Genomic DNA, 23,509 nt, shown 5'->3' with positions numbered 1-23,509 from the left:
TCCACAGGGGCACAAGCCTCATTATGTCTATAGCGGCCTTATCTGAATAGCCAGAAGTTGGAAACAACCCAGATGTCCCACAGCGGAAGAATGGATACAGAATATGTGGTTTATTTACACAATGGAATACTGTTAAGCTATTAAGAACGAGGACATCATGAGTTTTGCAGGCAAATGAATAGAACTAGAAAGTATCATTCTGAGTGAGGTAACTCAGACCTAAAAGAACATGCATGGAATATATATAGGTTGATGTCATTATGCAGGTGAAGGCAGGTATAGGATAGAACAAGGCCTGTCATTGGATGAGAAGGAAGGAAGGGTGGGAGAAAAGTTTCAGAGAGGCCGAGGAGACCGGAATGAGAAAAAAAGTAGCTGAGAGAACATGGCGGCAGATGTTAAGATTCTTCCCTGTAGATAGTTGCAGGTTGATATGACCATTCTTAAGGGATGGGTGTGTATAGGATTTTGTGTTATCTAGATGGGCAGATTATACCTTATCAATTGTGATATTCTTTCATGTTCAAGAGAGTGTATGGTGGTGGGACACACAGGGCCCGCCACGGAATTGGGATGTGTATGCCTGGCGTGGTAGAAACCAGCCAAGAAAGCTGTGAATGAGGGTGGGGCATCCTGACAGGGTGCCATGTTGGAACGGCTCGCACACAGCCTGTCAGAAAGTAGATGGGGGAGCATGGAGCCGCTGAGATTAGCGATACTTTCAATGGCCTGCTGGAGCCGGAACTAGCGAGAGAGTGACCACGAGGGTATGCAAGTGTGGGACCAAGTCATGTTCTTTTTATTTTTACCACAACAAATATACTCACTAATAAGTGAATATTAGCCAAAAAATACCTAGAATACAATCCACAAAACTTAAGAAGGTTAACAAGCAGAAGGGCCCACGTGAGGATGCTTCAATCCTACTTGGGAAGGAAAAGAAAGCAATCACGGAGGGCAGAGAGAAGGAGGGATTTCAGTGGAGAGGGGAGGAGGGGAACATATTCACTTTTGGGCGGGGGAGACGAGAGAAGCCCTGCGGGCCAGCAGACTGAATAGAAACATGCAACCTCTCAGGTGGTGGGAGGCGAGGGGACCCTCTAGGATGTACAGAGACCTGGACGAACTCAAAGGGAGGACCTTATTTAAATTGCCCAACAGTAGGGAGTGGGAACTTATAGAATGACAGGGTATCAAATGGAGTTATGGGGTTGCCATCCCACAGTCAAAAACTCTGACCCAGAATTGTTCCTGTCTAAAAGAACTGCAGGGACAAAAATGAAGAAGAGACTGAGGGAAAAGCAGTCCAATGACTGGTCCAACTTGGGATCCGTCTCAATGGGCGGCTCCAAGGCCTGACGCTATTACTGATGCTATGGTGTGCTCACAGATGGGAGCCTAGCATGGCCGTCTCTGAGAGGCCCAACAAGCAGCCGAAAGAGTCAGATGCAGATACTTACACCCAACCATTGGGCTGAAGGTGGAGACCCCTGTAGTTGAATTAGGGAACGGCTGGAAGAAGCTGAGGAGGAGGGCGATCCCATAAGAAGACAAAGAGCAGCAGTTTCGACTTCTGAGCTCTCTCAGACGCTGAGCCACCAATCAGGCAGCACACAGGAGCTGGTCCGAGGCCCCTGACACATATACAGCAGAGGGCTGCCTGGTCTGGTCTCAGTGGGAGAAAATGCACTTAACCCTCAAAAGACTTGAGGCCCCAGGGAGTGGGGAGGCCTAGCATGGGGGTGGGGAGAGGTGAGGTGGGGTGGGGAGCACATCCTTTTGGAGACAAGGAACCATGGGAGGGCAGACTGGGAGGAGGGCAATGACTGAAACTGTAAAAAAAAAAAAAAAAGTAATAATAATAAAAAAAAAAGACAGGGGTTGGGGATTTAGCTCAGTGGTAGAGCGCTTGCCTAGGAAGCGCAAGGCCCTAGGTTCGGTCCCTAGCTCCGAAAAAAAAAAACCAAAGGAAAAAAAAGACATGTGAATAGGTGAGAAACTACAGGGTTATTTATTTATTTAACAGATTGAAAACTGTAAAAAAAATAGGTAGTGGATAATTACAAACTTTTAAAAAATGTAAGAAGCATAGCATTATATTCTTGGACTTTAGGTTAAAAATTAAACATGGATTGAGAGGAAAGGGTGTAGGAAAAGTGGAAGTTTGAACAGTGTCTGGATAATAAACTAATCATGAAATTAATGATTCCAGGGAATTGTTTTCATAGTAGTTGCTTGATGTGATAGCTTTCTTTGGTTATGTTTGAAAAGGCGGTGCTGTTGCCTTTCGGAGGAACACACTGGAATATTTTCAGATCATAAGAAACCTAGACTACTCTAGGATAGCATTTAGAAAGGTAAGACCTAGCTATTCCTTTTAGGTTGGGTTATTGGGCAATATGTGGATTGTTGGGTTATATAAGATGAATATGGTTTTCTAATCAGCTAGGAATGTTAAGGAAAATTTCATTTTCTCTCCAAGAGCCTGATATCGAAGCTGTCCTCAGAACAGGAACACAAACGTCAAGTTTAATCAACGGCAACCAAAAAACTCAGAGAGTATAAAGCCTTTTAATTTTTAGATAAACCATTTCTAAAAGCCAGAGACAAAACATCACAGTATTCCAGTTAGGAAAATCCTGAGGTATCCAGTGTAGGCTTGATGGCTGACTTCTTAGATGACTTCAGATGGAGCCTTGCTTCACCCTCTGCCTGGAGAGGTCCAACACCTAAAAATGGTTCTTACACTTTTAAAATACTGAGAAAAAAAATCAAAGGGGGGATACAATTTGTGACATTTGAATATGGTGATACATGTTAATTTTAATGTCTAGCATGCAGTTTTCCTGGAATACTTCTGGACAAATTTATTTACTATCTTCCCAAATAAAATTGTATTAGAGTCCTTCCAGTTGGTCTGTTCTCTGTGTCTATTCATCTAGGATGAGGGTGGATAATTCCAACCAAGGTCCTGTGCCTTGAAAAACTTACTCAGAATATTAATTCTTTGACTCTATTTTCTTTTCATGAAAATAGATTCTCTTATCATATAGTAAATTTTTAACATAATTTCCTTCCCTCTGGTCCCCTCTGTTCCTCCCCATCTCCTCTCCTCTCCAGATCCACTCCTCATTAGAAAAAGAACAGAGAGAACAACTAAACATTGCAAAATAAAATACAATTAGATGGAGCAAGAAGTAGTATATCAAAGGAGGACATGGCAGCCTCACAAGAGGAAAAGAGCCCCAAGAGCAGACACAGGAGTCGGAGAGCCACTCATTCTCATATTCAGGCGTCCTATAGAAACACTTAGCTAATGGCTGTACTACATATGCAGAGGACCTGGTTGACCTGTGTAGGCTCTGGGTTTGCTGCTGTCTCTGAGCTCAAATGTGCCTTGCTTAGTTGATTCAGAGGAGCCTGTTAACTTGGCATCTTCCAACCCCTTTGACTCTTACAATTTCCTCTTCTGTGGAATTGATTTCCTGAGCTTTGAGGGAAGGGACTTGATGGAGATCTCCAATTTAACCCCTGAGCCATCTCTCCAGCCCTGAGACCTCCAATTTAGATACTCTGCATAATGTCTCTGTCTGTGGGTCTCTGTGTCTGTTTCCATTTGCTGCTGAAGGAAGTCTGTCTGGGGATGCCTGGATAAGGCACTGAACTGTGAGTATAACAAAATATCGTTAAGACGTATTTTATTGATTTTTTTTTTAGTCCAGCAGTTTTTTTGTTTTACTCTAGGTCTCTGGGCTACTTGGTTTCTGGTTCTTGGTTACCCAAGCATTGTCAGGCATGGGTTTATTCTCATGGAATGGTCCTTAAGCCAAACCAGACATTGGTTGGCCACTCCCACAAGTTCTGTGCCACCATCACCCTAGCATGTTTTGCAGGCCGGACCGATTGCAGGTCAAAGGTTTGTGACTGGGCTGGTGTCTACCTTTCTCTTTCTGTGGCTTGCAGAGACCCTTCTCACACCAAAGGCACCAGAACGTGGAATGAAGGCTCCATGTAGGCACCAGCTGACTCCTCCACGTTCAGTGAGTTGTGTGGGTGCTGTCCTCAGCAATGGGGTCGCACTGTCTATTTGCAGATGGCAACCCTTCGTCTTAGCAACAGCCTGGGTTGTTTGGGGATTTCCATTGGACCCCCCTATGCCAACAACTCAATGAATGCAGTCTGGTCCAACCAATGGAAGCCTCACCTAGCTGCAAGTGATGAAGGGACTTGATGAAGGGGAGGGTAGTTGAGACTAAGTATCCCCTACTCCCAGGAGCCCTCATTAGGATACCTTTATAGGTTATAGGAATTTCCCACTAAACTAGGCTTCTACATTACCTCCCAAATGTCCCCCAATTCTGTTTCTCTCTACGCTCTCTTCCTCCACCCTATCTCCCCCCTCACCTGATTTCCCTAGTCCAATCCCCACATGTCCCCAGTCTGCCTATAAAATCTATTCTATGCCCTTCCTCCCCGGAGATCCATGTGTCCCCTGTAGACCTCTTTACATAACCTCTCTGGCTCTACAGACTGTAGCTTGGTTATCATTTACTTAATGGCTAATATCCACTTCCAAGTGAACACATACTGCATTTATCTTTCTGGGTTTGGGTTACCTCACTAAGAATGATTTTATTTTTAGTAGTTCTATCTATTTGCCCACAAATTTCGTGATGTCATTTTTTAATCATTTAAATTTTATTACATAGTTAGAATAATAACCTTGGAAAAGAGATATTCTCATCAGAACGCACAGCAGGCATCCAGGAATATCTTGTTAGACTATAAAGGATATAACAAAGTTAAAAATCATGCCAGAACCAAACACTGGCCACAGCTTAGTCTGCGTCTAGGTGGGAGTCACATTGACTTGAAACTGGCTTCTCTCCAAATACTGGCCCAGTTCCAGGATCTTCATGGCTTCCTCCAGCTTGAGCATTCCTCTCAGCCATGGACTGAAGCATCCATTTAGCCTGAAGCTTGCTGTAAGAGACATAAATTAAGACCTCGGTAAGTCTGGAAGATTCCAGAATCTTCAGCTCAAACATGGCCTGGCTCACCTGCTCCATGTAAGGCATTTGAGATTTCTGTGGGCTAAACAGAGGTTTTAGCACCAGTGCGTGGACTGGGAATACTTGTGGATCTTTCAGGTCTTTAGGAACTTTCACCCCTGGGGGGATATCTTTACGGGTCACAAGGGTTCCCATCTTAATTGCTGGCAAGGAACCAGATTCCAGGGACGGCTAGGTCAGGCTTAACCTTGCTGGCCCATGGATGTCACTTTTCTTTAACATTCCACTGTGTAAACCATCACCACATTTCCTTTATCCACTCTTCGATTGAGGAACAGCCAGGTTGTCTCCAGTTTCTGGCTATCATGAATAAAGCCACAATGAGCATAGTTGAGCAAGTGTCCTTGTGTTAGGATGGAGCATCCTTTGGGGGTGTCTTCCCAAGTAGAATAGGTAGATCCTGAGGTAGATTGAGTCCCAATTTTCTGAGGAACCCACCATATTGATTTCCATAGTGACTGTACAAGTTTGCATTCCCACCAGTAATGCTCTATATTTGCTCTACCTTCTTGCCAGCATGAGCTGTCACTAGTGTTAGTGACCTTAGCCCTTCTGACAAGTATAAGCTGGAATTTCAGAGTCCTTTTTGTTTGCATTTCCCTAATGACTAAGGTTGTTGAACATTTATTCATTCAAAGTATTCACTCTCTGTTTCTTTACAGCAAGTTTGCTGGCCTAGTTGAGATGTCTGATGTACCTTCACATAGGTTGTGTGTGTGTGTGTGTGTGTGTGTGTGTGTGTGTGTGTGTGTGTCCCTTATTCTTTGCTTTTAAAAAGTAGCTTTACCCTGAGAGGTTCTAACAGCACCTGATCAATACAGGTGCGGATACTCACAGCCGACCATTGGACTGAGGCTGGGGACCCCAGTGGAAGAGTTAGGGGAAGGACTGAAGGAGCTGAAGGGGATTGCAACCCCAAAGGAAGATCAGTATCAACTAATTGGAACCCCCAAAGCTCCCAGGGACTAACCCACCAACCAAAGAGTATACATGGAGGAAGCCGGGACTCCAGATACATATGTAGCAGAGGACGACCTTATCTGACATCAATGAGAGGAGAGAAAGGCTTGATGACCCAGTATAGGGGATGCTAGAGGGGCGAGGCAGGAGTGAGTGAGTGGGTGGAGGAGCAAAGGCAAAGAGAAGGGAGAGAGGGAGGGTGGCATGGGGGATTTATAGAGGGGTAACCAGGAAGGGGGATATCATTTGAAATGTAAAAAGTGAAAGTAGCTTTAATTGTATTTGCTCTTTGGCAATGCACACATGTAGACAGTGCGTTCTGTTTACTCTCAATTCTCTTCTGTTTCCCTTCTCCCACTACCACCCTCCTCTTTCCTGTGTGCATGAATTTTTGTCCTGTTATCTATTGAGTTTTATCAGGCCATCTCTTTGACCATGGGCTCATTAGTGGGGACAAAATAGCCACTCCTCCTCCAGGATTCATCACAGCCAATAGATCAGCGAAGAGGGTAGGCTTCCCAGTGAACCCTTCCCAGACCCATACATGATTAACTATAAATATGTCAAGTCTTACCCAGGCTCACTAAAGGCAACTCCAGTGACTATAGAGATCATGATACGTCATGCCCAGAAAATAGTACTAACAGCTCTTTCCCCAGTCTTATGCCTTGTACGTTCTCTTTCACCTCTTTTTTGTTATTGTTTTGTTCTTAAAAATATTTTTATTAATTCTTTGAGAATTTCCAGATCTAACACCTCCCCATGTCCCTCTTCCAACTTCATTCTCCCCCCACCCCATACTCCTCCCCTGCCTCTCTCTCTAGCACAGGGTCTCACTGTCTTGGAACTCACTACGTAGACCAGGCTGGCTTCAAACTCACAGAGACTTGCCTGTCTCTGTCTCTCAAGAGCTGAGATTAAGGGTGTGCCACCATACCAACTTTCTTCTTCTCTTTAAAGGACCAGTTGGGTCCAGTTTGTGCTTTCTACGTGTTTCTGGGTTTGGGGCCATCTGCTGGACTATTGTTGGATAGCTAGCAGTTACACCCTTAATGAGAACTCAGTCTCCCTACCCTAGAAGCCATCAGTCATCTGTAGCTCCTCAGTTAGGAGTGCCACTCTGGACTGTTGGCAGATTTGATCTTGTGTTGGTCTTGGACAGGCAACCATAGCTGCTCTGAGTTCAGGAATGCACTGGTCTTGTCATGTCCCGAAGACAGTGTTGTGCTCCTATCTTCCCAAACCTCTGTCTCTTACAATCTTTCTATCCCATCTTCAGGATCACCCCTAAGCTTGAGTACCATTTGTTTCTGTTACTCTTACGTTCTTTCTGATTCCTCTTCTTCAGTGTTCCCCGAGCCTTAAAAACAGGTAGTGTTTTTTCCAAGATTTTTTTTTTTGCCCCCTTAGAATTATGACGTTTGCTTAGAATAGTTGTAATTCTATTTCTGGCATTCTTGTATACATTTATATTAGCTTGTATAAATTTATATTTATATATTGTAATGATAAGGTATCCCATATTTCGTACCTGGGGAAATTGCAGCACAGATTATTTGATTGAATTAACTGAAGTCCTAGGAGGAGAACCAGACTGGGACTTAGACAGCCAGATTCTTAGATTCTTAAGTGCTGTGCGTTGGCTCTGATTTCAACAAGAAATCAGGGACTGAGTGACGGTGGTGGTTATGGCTGTGTTCCAATGACGTTTTATTTATATAGATAGCAGCCTGGGTTGGACTCATAGGTCACAGTTTTCCACTTCCCATCTTTCTTTCCCCAAGTCAGAGCATCGAGTGGATATCACCATCTTCCTTTAGTAAGGTGCCTGAAGGAGAAACCTCTGGAAAGGGAAGTTAGTGGTTCTCACCCTTGTTCTAACCGTGAGCTTCAGGCAAACAACCGTCTAAAGTTGGTCATTCTGCTAACCGAAGCCTCAAGTGAACTTTGATTAGTAAAAGCAATCGTAGTCTCCTTCAGAGTGAAGGGGGTGACAAGACAGGATCAGAAATTCTTAAATAAAAGGAAAACTATTCAATCTGGAGGAGGGTATTTAGTGTTTAGGACCATGCTTGTCCAGATGACCTAGTTTGGTTCCCAGCACCTACAAGGTGGTTCACAGCTTCCCGTAATTGCAGCTCCACAAGATCTAATGCCTCTTTTGACCTACAATGGCTTCTGTACACATGGGGTGTGCGTGTACGCACCCAGGCACACGTGCATGCCCATAAAACAAAAATTTCAAGATCCATATGGTTTTGCACATCATCTAAAAGGATAAAGGCAAAGCCATTGCTCTTGGTCCTTGAAGGTCGTGTGGAACTTTCACTGTGTTACTGTGACAAACCAAAAGGAAGCAGGAAGAGGCTCTGGGGACTTGCGGCTTGACTGCGGTCAGGGACAGGAGGAGAGGCTGGCCTGAAGATGACCTTACCAAGTAGTGACCATGTTTCCTAAGTTAGAGGAAACAATGATCTGGAAAATACAAAGTCTTCCCAAAATGCTTGTATTGTATTGAGACATTTATATGGCCAAATTATGATAGCAGTCTATACTATGAGCACATGCTAATCATAATCATAATCAGAAGCAAACTCATATGTGAATGCTTTACAGCCCCCTTCATTCTGGCTGGTCTGGAACCTATTTTGTAGACTAGACTGGCCCCGAGCTCACAGAGATCTTCCTGTCTTTGCTTCCTAAGTGCTTGGATTAAAGGCATGCAACTGGTGGCCAGCTGAGAGTCCCTTATTTATTAAAACAACTCCCCGATAACAATGCTCTAATTGTGCCTGGAGTGTTTCCAAAGGCCCATGTAGTCTAGGCTTGATCCTCGCTGGGCACGAGGGAGATTGCTGCATTTTCTCTCTCTGCTTCATTCTACCAAACGCCGACCAATGTGACTATGGACGGAAGCTCCTGAAACCACAACACAAAATAAGCCCTTCCCCCTTTCACCTGATGTGTCCCAAGTCTCTTCTTATGTCACGGACAAGCTGACTAACACAAACAGTGAAAACACTTATCGCTGAAGAGAATAAAACAATAAAAAAGTGGGTATTGGCACCACTCAGAAACATACCGTTGATGTGTTAATGTTTTTGAGTGCACACACACTCTTTCTGGATTGAGTTTCTATATTGCTTTTTTGCATTCCTAGAGAGCCATCCGGGTTATTTTGGGTTTCAGTTGTGGGACTTGATCTCGTTTGTGTCTTCCTACTTGTTGCTCACCTGTGTTTTGGGTAAGGAGTGCAGAAGTGCGCCATTGTTCCTAAGGTGACAGAAGAGTTAGTAGATAGCATGGTTGGAAAAATTTCAATTTATATTATCACGTTTGGACAGAGCATACTTAGACTATCTAAATAGTCTCTATAAGGAAAATCAGACACTTTTTTAAATTTATGCTTTACTCACTGTTGTCAGATCCTTTGTTGAAATCTTTTCCTTTGTAGCGTCTGCCCCACCTCTCTCTTAAAGTCATCTTGAAATTAGAAGACGTAGCCATGAGGGTTAGAGCCCATGCTCTGGGAAGGCTCCAAAATTCCTTCCGTGACTCTGGGACACAGAGATGTTGCCTCTGTCAGGTACACGATCACGGAAGGAGACGATTCCCATGTATTTAATATGGGCTGTCACTTTAAGAAAGGCTATCTCCTTCTGTTTTCTATCCCCATCAGCGTCTCTGGACTCCACTAGCAGTAGCTGATAACTGTGACAACATCAACATGTGGTGACATCAGCTCTTCTAGGGGCCAGATGTGGGGGTCACTACAGATATGGTGTTGCATTCTTCTTCATTGTTTTGGCAAAGAACCTGAGAAAGTCAGCTTGTCTGAAAGATTAATTTGGTCTCATGGTTTCAAAGGCTGTAGCCCATAGTCACTTGGTCCCATTGCCTTTGGGCCTGTGGAGAAGCAATTTATTATGGAGCATGTGATGTAAGAAAACTGCCCCTGGGGCTGGAGAGACTGTTCCATGGTTAAGAGCGCTGACTGTTCTTCCAGAGGTCCTGAGTTCAATTCCCAGCAACCACATGGTGGCTCACAACCATCTGTAATGGGATCCAATGCCCTCTTCTGGTGCGTCTGAAGACAGCTACAGTATATTACATATACATGAAATACGTAAATCTTAAGAGAGAGAGAGAGAGAGAGAGAGAGAGAGAGAGAGAGAGAGAGAGCGCCTCCCCCATCCATACATCCAGAGAGCAAAGGGAGAGTAAGAGGAGGAGCTGGGACACCAATATCTTTAAGGGCACACCTCCAGTCACCTAAACACACCCCAAAGTTTCCATTACTTCAAAGTCATGCTATGGGCAGCAGAGCAAGCCTTCAATGCATGGACCTTTGGATGGCATTTAAAATGCAAGACATAATTATTTACTTGCACTCAGCGCATAAAAGATGAACAACTTTGATTTCTTTGAGGCTGAGCGTGTCATGCATAATTGTCATGGGAACCTGGATGCTAGAATATGTTTCGTTCAGTAAGAAATGATCGAACTGATTTTCTAAAGTTCCTTTATCATTTTGTAATACCACTAGAAGTGAGGGAGAAGTGTAGCATTCTTCTACATATGCACTTAATCATTTACTTTGGGGTGTGGGCGGTGGAAACGGGTGCCTAGCAACGCCCCATTGTTTCAGCCTGCGACTTTAACGACTGGAAAGCTGATCATCTTTCCATAGGTTTACTTGTTATCTGTTTACCTTTGCTGAAAAAGTGTTCTGAACTCTCCCTGGTTTTTCCTCCCCCCCCCCATCCTCTGCCTCCTCCCCCTCCCCTACTGGATTGTTTCCTCTCCGTTCATTTTTAAGGTTTTTTTTTTGCGTATTTTGGATCCCCATGTTCATTTTGCAAACATTTTCTTTCAGTTTGTGGCTTGTCTTTGCACTCTCTTAACGTTTTTTATAATATTTAACTATTTAACCTTAGCATCATGGTTCAGTTATTTTTAAATATCCAAGGCATCCGAGTTTACAACTGTGAAGAGAAGTTTGAAGGATCCCGATGTTCCCTGTTGACCACTGACCCCTTTTGTGAACGTCTGCATTTGTAAAATGGATCGAGTCATCAAGCTCAAGTCCGGCTCAACCTCAAACCTCACCTTCTTAATGGGATCATCGCTGCCACGATCCAAGACACAGCCAGTGGCCTGTCCAAGTTGGCTGGCTCTAGCTGAGCTGACATTTTTGCTGACTAGAGTCATGCTATCTTTGCCAGTTCGCTGGAATAGACACAGACACGGATTGGGTCACCACGAAGACATTCCTGTCTTGTGAAGCAAGTCTGTTTGTATTTTAGGTTTGCCAGGACTAATGAATTAAAACATTTGGACGCTCTACAACTTGCTGTTTATCAATGCTTCTGACAGGAGGGGGGTTTTTCTTTTGCTCTTGCTTTTTCTAGAAACATGACAACATCCTGGCTGTTGGAGTGGCAAGGAAAGGAGAGAGGGGCTATGCGAGGAAGCGGAACAGGGAGGTCCCGTGGGATGGGACGCTGGGGTCCGGGGCAGAGCAGGTAGTGTGCCTGCTGGGCAGCTGTCTCTACTCCTCAGAGTGTCCGTGGCTGTTATGCAGCAGGTGCAGACTGCTCTCTCGCTGAGTCTTGACTCCACAAACCCAACGACTGGCCAAGGCAGTGGCTGGCCCTGGATTACACAAGCGCAGACTCTCAACTAAGTGAGGTAAGGCAACAGGTGTGAAACTCAGCTAACCGCCCTGAGCACCGGCAACTTAACTAAGGCTCTGTTACAGCGGCCGGAGAAGGACCCAGCAGCCGCTTTCCCCAGGAGGTGCGATGGAAAGGCAAGTGTGGATGCTGTGTGTAGCTCAAACTCTACCGGATCTGGACATCAGCCTTTCAGAGGCAGACGGATATTTTCTACTGTATGGCTCTTAGCTGTGTTTATGAATTTCATTGCTTCAGCTTGAAACCAGAGCATAGGTCCGTTTAGTAAACCCTAGAGGTAGATTTCCATCTCTCGTGGTTCATTTGTTGACACAGGAAAGTGGGAAGGGACGTACCTGAAGAGGAGTGAGCTTCCCGTCCCTAGAAGTCACACTCAGGCAGACTGGGCACTGTAGGATGCCCAGAAGTAAGACTTTCCCTCTCGGCTACTTTTGTTGGTCTTGTTCAATCTGAGACCATCGGCGCTATTTCTTCAGAAACAGATGGTTAAGAGAATACTGATACCAAGCAGAAGAAACTACACAGAGACGTGCCAGAGGGTTGTTTTTTTGTAAAAGCAAGAAGTCCCGTGTTAAGTCATAGCCATTCCAGGACACCATCCTTTTGTAACGTAAAGTTATGTGCGGTGGTTGTAGGATGTCCAGTGCTCAGAGCTATCGTGAGGATTAACTTAATGGGCTCAACAGGATTCTGAGTGGCTCATAAACATTTGCTGTGTTTTTAAGCTTTACTGGACGGCCAATATAAGCCTGTTTTCTTTCACCTGAGAGGGTTCAAAATGTATGTGCATGTGAATGCATTTGTACAAATGTATGCCTTGAACTTGCCCACATAAGTTAATTGTAAAAACAAACCCCAGTGTTCTGGATACTATTTTTAGACACAAGAAAAGCTATGGGAAAGAGTAAACAAACCTGACCATGGGAAAATATCCTGCTACCGCGGTTCCCAGGGTCCTGCCAAGGATGGCTAAAATTCTTATTTATATTTTGCCATTTTTGGAGACATTTTCCTTAAAATATCATGCAGGTTTTTTTGAGTTTCTGCCTACATGAGATGAAGAGGAGAGAGTTTAGGAGAGGCATGACCAGAAATAGAAATGTTAGTATAGGATGGTTTCCACACATTGTCTCTAAGTTTATTAACTAAATACTAATTTAATAAATAGAGCTACATACTCATAGGATGCTTTTGGGTGTTTTGTTTGTTTAAAAGAGGGTTTCATGTAGCCCAAGCTGGCTTTGAACTCACAATCTAGTCAATGTTACCTCGGATCAGCTGATCCCCCTGCTTCTACATCCCAAGGGCTGGCAATTATAACTGTGTGCCCTATGGCCAAGTTTTGCTTTGGGTTGTACCCTGCTGTTAAGAGGTGAAACCCTAGGCACAAGTGTTAGATAGGTTTCTAGGCCATCACATAGTTAAGAATGTAATTTTCATACTACAGCCTTAAAGTGGTTTAAAAAGGTTTGGGCTTTACTTTAAATGATTCCATTATCTCCATCCTTTACTACATCCCAAAGGAAACATTGGATTCTATTTAGGCTTTGCGTGTCTACATGGGTGTGCAGGTGTGCAAATGCATGTGGAGGCTATAGGTCAACCTTTGGAGTTATTCCTGGTTTGGTCTTCCTTGTTCTTTGAGCCTACTTTTTCACTAGTCCCTGGTGCTTGCTGCCAATTAGGCTAGACTAGTTGCCCCAGGGGCCTCAGAGATCTCTGTCTCTCCATTACTGAGGTCACAGGTTTGTAACACCGCGCCCCCTGTGTAGTTTTTTTTTTTTTTTTTTTTTTTTTTTTAAACAGGAGAGTTGATCTCAGATCCTCCTGCTTGGATGGCAAGCATTTGACCAGCTGGGCTCTCTCCCCAGCCCCTAAGCATGGAAAACAGCATAGCCTGAAGCCATCTGACAGTCTATTGAGACTGTATCTTTTTTTAAATGGTTGTCCCCAATTAAAAATGGTAGATGACCCTCAAAACCAAGATTCAGCCGATCAATGGAGAGCAATATCGAAAATAGGAAGTAGGAGTTTTAAAACCATATTTCATTCATTCTGGATGTCTATTACCAAAGAAAAAATTTTTTTTGTAGAAGAGAGAAAAAAATTAAAATGGACCAGGTATGTACTTACAGTGTGGGAAAAGGCAATTTAGTAAATCTCCCTTCTTATATCTGAGGATCTCTAGAGTGTTGGGGTTTGATGCTGGGTAAACTGACAATGGCTACCTCTTGTTCTTGCAGCTGGAAGACCCAGGAGAAGGCCGGGCCTCAGGTGCCCACATGATCAGCACAGCCAGGGTACCTGCAGATAAGCCAGTACGCATCGCGTTTAGCCTCAATGATGCCCCAGGTACTCTTGGCTTCAGGGGAGAGGGTTGCCTTCTACACTTGCAGAATTTTCACCCTATTTGTGATTTCATGGAGAATGTTCAAAATTGCATGTTTGCGTGGCCTGACGAGGTGTATGATACCCCACCACGCACTGTTGGATATCCCAGAAGTGCCTCTAGAAGTTTCTCCCCCATCACCACCACCACCACCACCAAATTGGTCGTTTTAACTCCTCCTTCCCTCCTCCGCTTCCTGTTCCACCTTTCCTTTAGGATAAAAATCGCGGAGCCATAACAACTTCTAAGGATAGCAAACGATGTCACTGTTAAAATGGCATGAGGAAATGTTTGTGAAGAGCTGGCAGTAGGTTGGCTAATACAAAAATATCACTGTCCCCATTCCAGCCACATGTGTGTGAGGTTGGTGTCTCACTGGTGTTCCCACACTTCCGGCTAAACAAACACACTTCAGCAGGAATGATGAATGGGGCAGGTGAGGAGGGGCCTCTCTAAATAGTAAGGTCTGAGGTGAGCCTGCCATATTTAGAGGCTTTTGTCACAGCTCCCCTCAGTGACCTCTTAACACGCTTATGGAATTGCACCACCCTTGATCAAGGGGCCCAAGTGGTGGGAGGTCACAGTGGCTATGAGAGGAAGGTCTGCTTGACAAGCACCGGCATCGGCCGTTGCTCTTAGTCTAATGGCGCCTGTTAAAATCTCCTGCTCGCACGTTACCATTTAAACCTTAGGTCTTTTGAGAACAAGGTCTCATTTTCTCTGTGATTCTCCTTCTCCCTCCCTGTGATGTCCACATAAGAGCGATGTTTTAAAAAAAGTTACTGCTTCAGGGCTGCGGTGATAGCGTAGCCAGTAAAGTGCTTGCCAGGCAAACACAAGGACCTGAGCTCAGTTCCCTAGAAGCCTTAGGCAAAAGCTGTGCGTGTGAGCGCACACTTGTAAATCCAGTATTGTGGGGGTAGAAGCAGAAGGATCCTCGGGCTCTCTGTCTCTGCCTACTCAGTGGGTCCCAGGATAGCAAGAGACTCTGTCTCAAGGAATAAGGTGGGTGGCACTTGAACAATCGAGCACACACCACACACACACACACACACACACACACACACACACACACACACACACACACACACAGTTGGTGTGTAAAACATTTCATTTTTTCTTTTTTTTTTTTTTTTCCGGGCTGGGGACCGAACTCCAGGTTAGCCTCCTTGTAAGCGCTCTACCACTGAGCCAAATCCCCAACCCCGGCAGAATCATTTCAAAAGAATGTAAAGTAAGGAATTTGGCTCTAGAAATTTCCAGAAGGTATGACACACCCATATGCTGGATGATTATATAGATATTAACCTATCCTAAAGTCTCCCAGACTGTGGTCACAGTGCAGAATGTATTAGAGGGTAGAGAAGTGAGACTTTGATTCTTTATTATATTTTTTGACACTAACCCTGTGACCTTTTTTTCGATGTACTGTGTCTCCCGCTCAAGGGTTATTCTGTAAGACCCTGGTGAGAAGAAATATCTGCACCAGGAAGAACCACACCAACCTAGAAATAAACACTACCATTCTGATTCTCGTTGCCGTAGGAACTCATCTATGTTCTTTGTTCTCGATTAGTGACCATGAGCATTTCATACCTATGGGGTGGAATTCTGAGGCCAGAGACCACATGGTTGGGTAAATAATGGAGTTACGATTCAACCCCAGGTCCTTAGAAGTCCAAATCTCTTCGTTATGTCTTGTTACTTCTCTAAAAAGTATGAGAAAACCCCTTTCAGGTTTTACGACCCGTCATAGCTCCAGACTTCCAAGGAAGGGCCTGTATGCCACAGGTAGACCTCAAGACGTGCAAGTTCATGATCCGAGAAGGAAGGGGATGTCTAACCTCCATTCTACACATGTCCCATAGGCCCAGAGCATGTCCCACTATAATAAACAGGGGACAAAGACATTTTCAGTCTATAAATCTTGGTTTACTCAAGTAAAATTATTGCATAATTTTGTATAAGACAAAGAAATGCACCATACCAGAAAAAAGTCATAGAAATGTGTGTCTCATCTTTGGGCTGGATGAATTAAGTTTCCTTTAAAGTCCAAATGTATACCAAGATTTGCTTGGCACTGTCTTTGAATTCTCAGGACCCTGGCTGAGAGATTTTGAGCATTTTTAATCAATACATTTAAATGTATTTTTAGCCTCTGCTTTTCTCTTTTCTCTCTCTTTTTTTAAAGATTTATTTATTTATTTTGTATATAAGTACACTGTAGCTGTCTTCAGACACACCAGAAGAGGGCATCAGATCCCATTACAGATGGTTGTGAGTCACCATGTGGTTGCTGGGATTTGAACTCAGGACCTCTAGAAGAGCAGTCAGTGCTCTTAACCGCTGAGCCATCTCTCCAGCCCTGCTTTTCTCTTTTCAATGTTTTCAAAATGCCCATTTTTTGAAATTCATGTTTCTTAACAGCTCTGTTTAAAACAGGTTACACTTTAAGTAGTTCTTACCCTCTACTTCCACAAAAAGATGCTCAGGAAGGCTTATAAAGAATCTACCAGGGTCAAATATTTTAGCTTTATGATCAATGTGTCTCAGTTTGTCCAGGAAGGTTGTCTGTCTATAGAATCCAAGACAGCCCTCATTGTTTCTCTGCCTAGCTTGATTACACCCCTTGAGAGCATCCACCAAGAACACATGCTTAGAAAATGAGAGCCAAAGGACATGAACTTGTGAGGGAGATGGGGTTGGGGACATGAGGGGGACTCGGAGGGAAGTAATGGGGGATCGATATGCTCTAAACACACTGTGTAAATGTGTAAATTTATCAAAGAATAAACATGTTAGAAAAAAGAACATATGTATAAAGATTCCACCCCTACATATACTGACTTGCTACTTTTCTATGAGGACAAAGGAAGCCCTCTTACATGCTTATACGTACTAAATTTGCAACAGTTCAAGGATCGGTCAGAGCCGAGGACTTGGAAAATTTCCATGCACACAAAGTTGCTAGTTCACCAAAAGATGCTTTGCAGCCATTTGGGACACTCCCTCCGAATTCTTGACGAAGGAGTGTGTGGAGTGTCCTGCATGCACACTGAGTAACATTTGCCATCACGCAAGCTGTACATGCCTTTTGAATTCCAGTGCATCTACCCTGTGGACCACATGTTTAGGAAGGAAAAAAAAACCCAAAGGGAAATGTCCTACACTTTCTCGTGAGTGGGTAAAGGAATGTGGCCTTTAGAGGAGTTATTAATTCCACACTGTTAGATATACTGTAGATGGATATGCAGAGTGAGTGGGAAAGGAAGACATCTTTACTTGTAGAATGTTGAAGATATATTTCTTTTTTTTAAGGATCATTTATTCTTTGGCAGTTTTATACATGTATAAAATTTATCTTGATTATATCTACCCCTTTCTGTTATTTTGTTTATTTTCATGTGTATGTGCTACCCTGAGACTAGAAGTTGGCACTGCGTCTCTTAGGGCCATAATGATGGGCATTTTCAGGATACAATGTAGCAGGAGTGCTGGGATTAGAACTCTGGTCTTCAGGATTGCAAAGCAAGAGTTCTTAGCCAGTGATCCGCTCTCTGGCCCCCGTGAATTCATCTCTTATATAGTTACTATTCCAGTAATTTAGGATGTTTTGGCATATACTCCTGAGACATTTACTATAGACGTTTAGGGGTTTGGAGTTAGGCAAGGGTAGTTTAGGACTCATCTTCATAGTGTGGTCTGAGGTAAGCTACCCACTCAGCCTTGTTGAAATTTGTTTTTTCTCAAGTTGCATATGGAGGGAAGAATGAAATGCCACTTTAGAGGTGAAGCATTTAGCCAAGTGCTTGACCCAAATTAAATATTCAAGTTGTCCCCATTGTTATGGTGACTAGGGAATATTAAGATGGATATAAACACCCAGGGCACATGTGCTCCACAGACATTCCACACCTGCTTCTTGATGCCAAGATGTACTCCACAGTGTAGCTACCTGCTGTTGTTTGGGGATTAGGAGTCCAGTGAGTGACTGGTGCATTGCCTCTCTCAGAAGCTGACCTTTCTCATTTCCTGTGCCTCCAGTACTTTGCCAAGGCTATTAGGATGCACCCGGGGGGGGGGGTTGGGGAGTGTAGAAGACATGATGCACACAATGAGGCAAGACATGAACCCCCCCATCAGTTGGGATCTTTATTTTTCAATCAAAATCAGTTAGGGGCAGGGACCTGCAGCGTCTTACAAGCAAACGAGGGAATTCCCAGTAATTTTGGGAACCCATTAAATCAAGTCCCCAACACAATACGCTCAATATTACTTCCAACCCAGGAATTCCAAAAATGTTGACGTCCTAAACAAGGTCTTCTACTGAATTAGTTTCCACAGTAATAAATATGCCGAGAAGAACAAATTCCCCTTATGTTGAATTACGGTAAACCACAGGCTCTGTTCTGATGGGAGAGAATTTAGAATTGGATAGATGTCAGGATTTCATTCACTACCCCCGAACTTTCTTCATCGTCAGCTGGGTTAGAAGGGTGGCATAAGCTCATATAAACATAGATTTTGTGTTCGTTCGCTCTGCCCCACTCTTGCTCCAAGGATGCTAGCTGGCATCAGCCTAGGCTGGTAGCCGTTAACATTTTTTTTAAATTAAGTAGTTAGAATTTTTACATTAGGGTACAAATGAAACCACACAGAATTTAGTCTAAAATTCTAGGAGTGATTCTATCAGAGTCGTTAAAGTATTTTGTTTTTAATCTCAGAAATCCATGTGTTCTGTCTAGCAGTAGGAATTCTGTAGAATAGCTGCAGCAGCCACCACTACATGTGCTCTAACGGTGTAGTGACCTTTCTGTTCAAGTGCACGTGGCAATCAGACCGACTGTCTTAGGTGATGTGTCTCTTGCCATTGTCTTCCACTAACTTCTCCTACTTGGAGTATTATCTCTTTCTCTCTCAGGAAGGGAGAGAGTATTAAATCTCCCTCTCTCCCCAGGGCCTAGATGTTTCTGGTACTCTTTCCTCTCTAGACTTTTAATCTTTTTTCTCCAGGGAGGTGCTTGGAATTCTTGCTGTGTCTAACCGTAAGTGAATACTGAGGATTATTTTTTAATCTCTAGTCTACTCTGACGCTTAATCATTTTACCTATCTGTTTAACAGAAAGTTAGAGTTCTAGTTCTGCTGGAATTCTGGATGCCTGGCAGACCCAACAAGAAAAGGGGGCAGCCATTTTTAACTTTAGAGATTCACAACACATTTATGAAATCAATAATACAGTATCTCCAGCCTTTTGGAGTTCATTATTGTTAGGGAAAATTCTTTGGGATGCCATCGGTTTTGTTTATTTTGGTTGGAATCTGTTGCTTAGGTTTTCAGAGAAAGGCTGTACAGGAAAGTAAACGTTTCTGGAGAAGGTAGACATTTGTACTCCTGTTATTCTACCCTGGTTTCTCACTGCTCACTACCCCACAGGAAGATGTGGTAACTATTTGTATGAATGTTTCCCTAAGGGAACTAAATATCTTGCTTCAAATGAGCAGTTGGTAAATAGGAAGGCTTCAAAGGCAGGTTCTGGGTAATTTTGTATCACTACCCAGCCAGAGGTAGGGCTCACTCAATGAGGGGAATTCCTGAGCAAGAGCATGGTGGTGCAGACCTACAGAACTCAAGAGACAGAAGCAGGAGGATTTCCATAAGTTCCAGGAAAGCTTACATTATATAATAAAGATCCTGCCTTTTTTTTTTTTTTTTTTAACTTGAATGTTCCTGACAGCAAATAGCACCCCAGGTGTCAGTGGGAGAATGAAAGGTTGTTTCTAGTATGCTGTTGAGGATAAAGGAGGAATTTATTTGGTGGGGTGTTGATCAGGTTCTGGAGGATTCTGAGGTTCTTGATTCCAGACCCCCTGCCCACCCCCTGCCCCAACTCCAAATTCTGCAGATGCTCAAGCCCTCTATATAAAATGACATCATGTTTGCATGGCCTGTGTTTTGTCTCCAGATAACTTAACTGAATACAGAATGAAGGCTGTGGAAGTACCAGCCATCTTTCGTTATTTCAGAAATAACAAGGAAAGCGACCAATGCATGTCACTGCAGACACAATTCTCTTTCTCCAACATTTTCAGTCTGTGATTGGCTGAACGTGCAGGTGTAGAGGGCCAGCTGTGTGTGACACTCTGCGCTCGATGCTTTAGGGAGACCGAGTACCAATGAGCTGAGTAAGTCAAAACATTCTGAGAGGAAAAGGATAAGTGATGGAGTCAGCAAAATGACAGTGACAATAACAGGAAATACAAGAGTACCCCTGAAAAACAAAATTTGCTGTAAGCTGCATCAAGTCCTTCTCTGCAGAGAAAAAACATTAATGTATTCACGAGTGGTGGCACTGATCAAGGTCACCAGGTGTATGTAAATGATAAAGAACCAACAGTAAATGGGTGTCCTGCTGGCGTTCTCTCTTTACCTCGCCAGTATCCCAACCCCATCCACCTCTCTGGCTCACTTTAGTTTTGTAGTTCTGAAACTCCAGCACATAGAACAGAACTCACACATAGCATTGAGAAATCAGGAAGCAAAACTTTAAAATGTATTTTTATGTAGCATAAAACTGTGATGTTCAAACAAGAGCTGAGGTATCTTAAATTTTTTTCAAAAGTTATTGTTGATGATGGTGTCTTTGAAACATGTGGTTCATCTTTATTTTAAACAAAACTACTTAAACTTTTGAGTTCAGATTTTCGGGTAACGTTTCATGAAGGGAGTGTTTGCTTTGGTCGGGAAATGAAGGAGAGAAGCTTCTTCAATTCAGGTTCAGATGAAGAAAGTAAATTGTAAGACCCGAGGTGCTGGCTGCTCCCAGAAAACCCCTCCACCACAGGGGAGCAGCGAGTAAGCCAAGCTGATGACCTTGACCCACACACATTCTTTGTTTCAGATGAGAATGTCCCCAACCACTGCACACATGTATACACACATGTGCACCCACACACCTGCCTTATCACTGCCCACAGTGGTTGGGTTCATAGTAAGAAGAAATGGAAAAGGAAATCAAGCATATTAAGAGTGCAGCCATGTTAATAATTATTTCCTAGATGTGAAGCGCCAGGCGGGCTAAGTGATTGACACGTGTGATTTCCTCATCAATAATACTCTGAAACAAGTTACTCTACCCATTTGCAGAAAGAAAACGGAGTCTTAAAGAAATCACGCTGATTATTCATATTCGTATTCATCGTTAGGGTGGACCTACAGTTCACATGTGGATTTATGCTGCTGCTGTTCTCTGGCTGCTAGGCGAGGTAGTTACAAGCTCTCACAAGACAGCCATTTCCAGGAATGGTTGTGCATCACCCTCAGATCAGAAGCCTCAGAGAGGTTACTTGCTTGTTGAGTATCACTTTATCCTTGGTGGCTTGCAAAACACCCTCTGGGTCACCAGCATTCAGAGGTCATGCTCGAGACCATACCAGCTCCATACTGCCCGGGGGTGGGCCCTACAGCAAAAGACAAAAATGGAGGATGCTTTACTTAAATATGAAGATACTGCATCAAAGCACTAGAGCAGTAGACTCTTGGTGACTACACGGATCACAGGTAGATGGAGCCATTGTGACTGATAAAAATAGTGGGTCTTATTTGCTTTTGTTTTTGTGAGACTGAGCCATCAAGATGTGGTGGCACTTGTCTTTAATCTCAGCACTTGGTAGGCAGAGGCAGTAGGTTCTCTGTATTTGAGGCCAGCCTGGTCTACATAGAGTGACCCAGGAACAAAAACAAAAACAAAGCAAAGTAAACAAACGAAAAAGCTACCATCACCACCAAACAAAACAAAACAAAACAAAACAAAACAACAACAACAACAACAACAACAAAAACCCAGATCCTTTTTATGTCCCTGGATATCTTGGAACTCACTATGTAGACCAGGATAGTCTTAATCACAGAAATCAATCTACCTCTTTAAAGGTACCGTTGCACGCAGCATTTTTTTATTTTTTAGATTTTTATTTATTTTTATTTCATGTATATGGTATTTTTGCCTTCATGTATATCTGTGCATTGTGTGTGTGCCAGATGCCAGAGACGTTCAGAAGGTGTTGGGTCTCTTGGTACTAGGGCTATTCCTGGAACTAAAGTTACAGCTGTGTGAGAGTCACCATGTAAGGCTCAGAACTAAATCCTGGTCCTCTGAAAAAGCAGCCAGAGCTCTAAACTACTAAGCCATCTCTTCAGCTCCACTCTTTTCTTTGTGATGTATGTGTATAGCATGTTGTGTGTGTTGTGTTGTTGTTGTTTGTGTGTGTGGTATGTATATGAATGTTAATTTAAGTGTGTGCAAATATGCGTTTGAGTGCATATGTATGAACATGTGGGTGTCAATGACGGGTGGAGTATCTTTCTCTTTTACTATCTACCTTTGTTCTTTAAGGCAGGGTCTCTCACTGAATCTGAACTTCATCAGTTCCCAAGGACCAAGTTCGCAGGCATGAGCCGCACTACCTAGCCCCTTACCTGCATTCTGGAGACTGAACTAGGACCATTGGGCCTGCATAGCAAGTACTGTGCCAACTGTGCCCAGTTTACAAAATAGAATTATTCAAAGGATTCAGAACAGGGCAGCCTGTTGAGTTCTGTACAGAGGAGCGGGATAGGCTTGGGAATGTCTGGTAAATGTGGCTTTTCTTCTTCTGGACTCCTTGTATGAAAACCCAAGGTCTTATATCAAGAATTTAGTGTCTTCCAGTCTACTTTCTAGTTATATCTATGGTGGAAACAGTATCTTTGGACCCCAAAGTCCAATAGAAATGTTGCTCAATTGAGAGAGTGCTTAGGAGAGCAATTCTCAAATGTTGCTTTGTAGAACTGTTTGACAGAGTTTCCCTCTTTCTCACTTGAAACAAAATAAAAACAATTGTAACCACAGAGTTTTAGATCACATGACTTTAGCGCACAAAGCTGAAATCACTCAATACAATCTTTTTCTTTCAAGTTTCATCTAATTTTTATACTGAAACATTCTCTCTCACAGGGAAACTAAGAATATACAGTAGTTGTTTTTGAATCACCTTCACAAACTAAGATAAAACTTGCATGTAATCTAAGGTATGATATCCAGTATTCTAGAATTTGTTCTGGTTTATGAAATGAAACTCTGGGGAATCACTGGCCGGAAGGTAAACAGCACATTGGTACGGTGGAAAGATACTTCATCTCACAAGGCCATTCTTTAGTCATGAGAACTTTTAGAGCACTCCTTCACCTTCTTATAGCTCGGTCCTTATTCTGTTCTCAATGGCCTGGGCCAAATGCTCAATCATCTCCTCTCATTGAGCTTTCTGCCACAACTCAGATGGAGTAGGTAATTCCTAGATACCAGTGAGAATTCAGCTTCCAGTCTCGATGAATCTCCTTTGTCTGTTTCATGGGG

General features: G+C 43.4%; 1 protein-coding gene and 1 pseudogene across 1 annotated transcript in view; one reads left to right on the top strand and one right to left on the bottom strand.

Annotated features, from left to right (window-relative positions):
• Window positions 1–4,849: 4,849 nt before the first annotated feature.
• LOC116898358 lies at window positions 4,850–5,207 on the bottom strand (annotated as a pseudogene).
• A 4,330-nt stretch (window positions 5,208–9,537) lies between these two features.
• Window positions 9,538–23,509, top strand: part of Map3k7cl (MAP3K7 C-terminal like) — a 40,784-nt gene continuing 26,812 nt past the window's right edge. Inside the window, 4 exon segments of the mRNA XM_032899675.1 lie at window positions 9,538–9,543; window positions 11,444–11,557; window positions 11,595–11,723; window positions 13,972–14,080. Of these exon segments, the coding sequence (XP_032755566.1) occupies window positions 9,538–9,543; window positions 11,444–11,557; window positions 11,595–11,723; window positions 13,972–14,080 (358 nt within the window).

The sequence above is a fragment of the Rattus rattus genome, chromosome 4, assembly GCF_011064425.1.
Source record: "Rattus rattus isolate New Zealand chromosome 4, Rrattus_CSIRO_v1, whole genome shotgun sequence".
NCBI lineage: Eukaryota > Metazoa > Chordata > Mammalia > Rodentia > Muridae > Rattus > Rattus rattus.
This window is presented reverse-complemented; position numbering and strand designations above follow the sequence as displayed.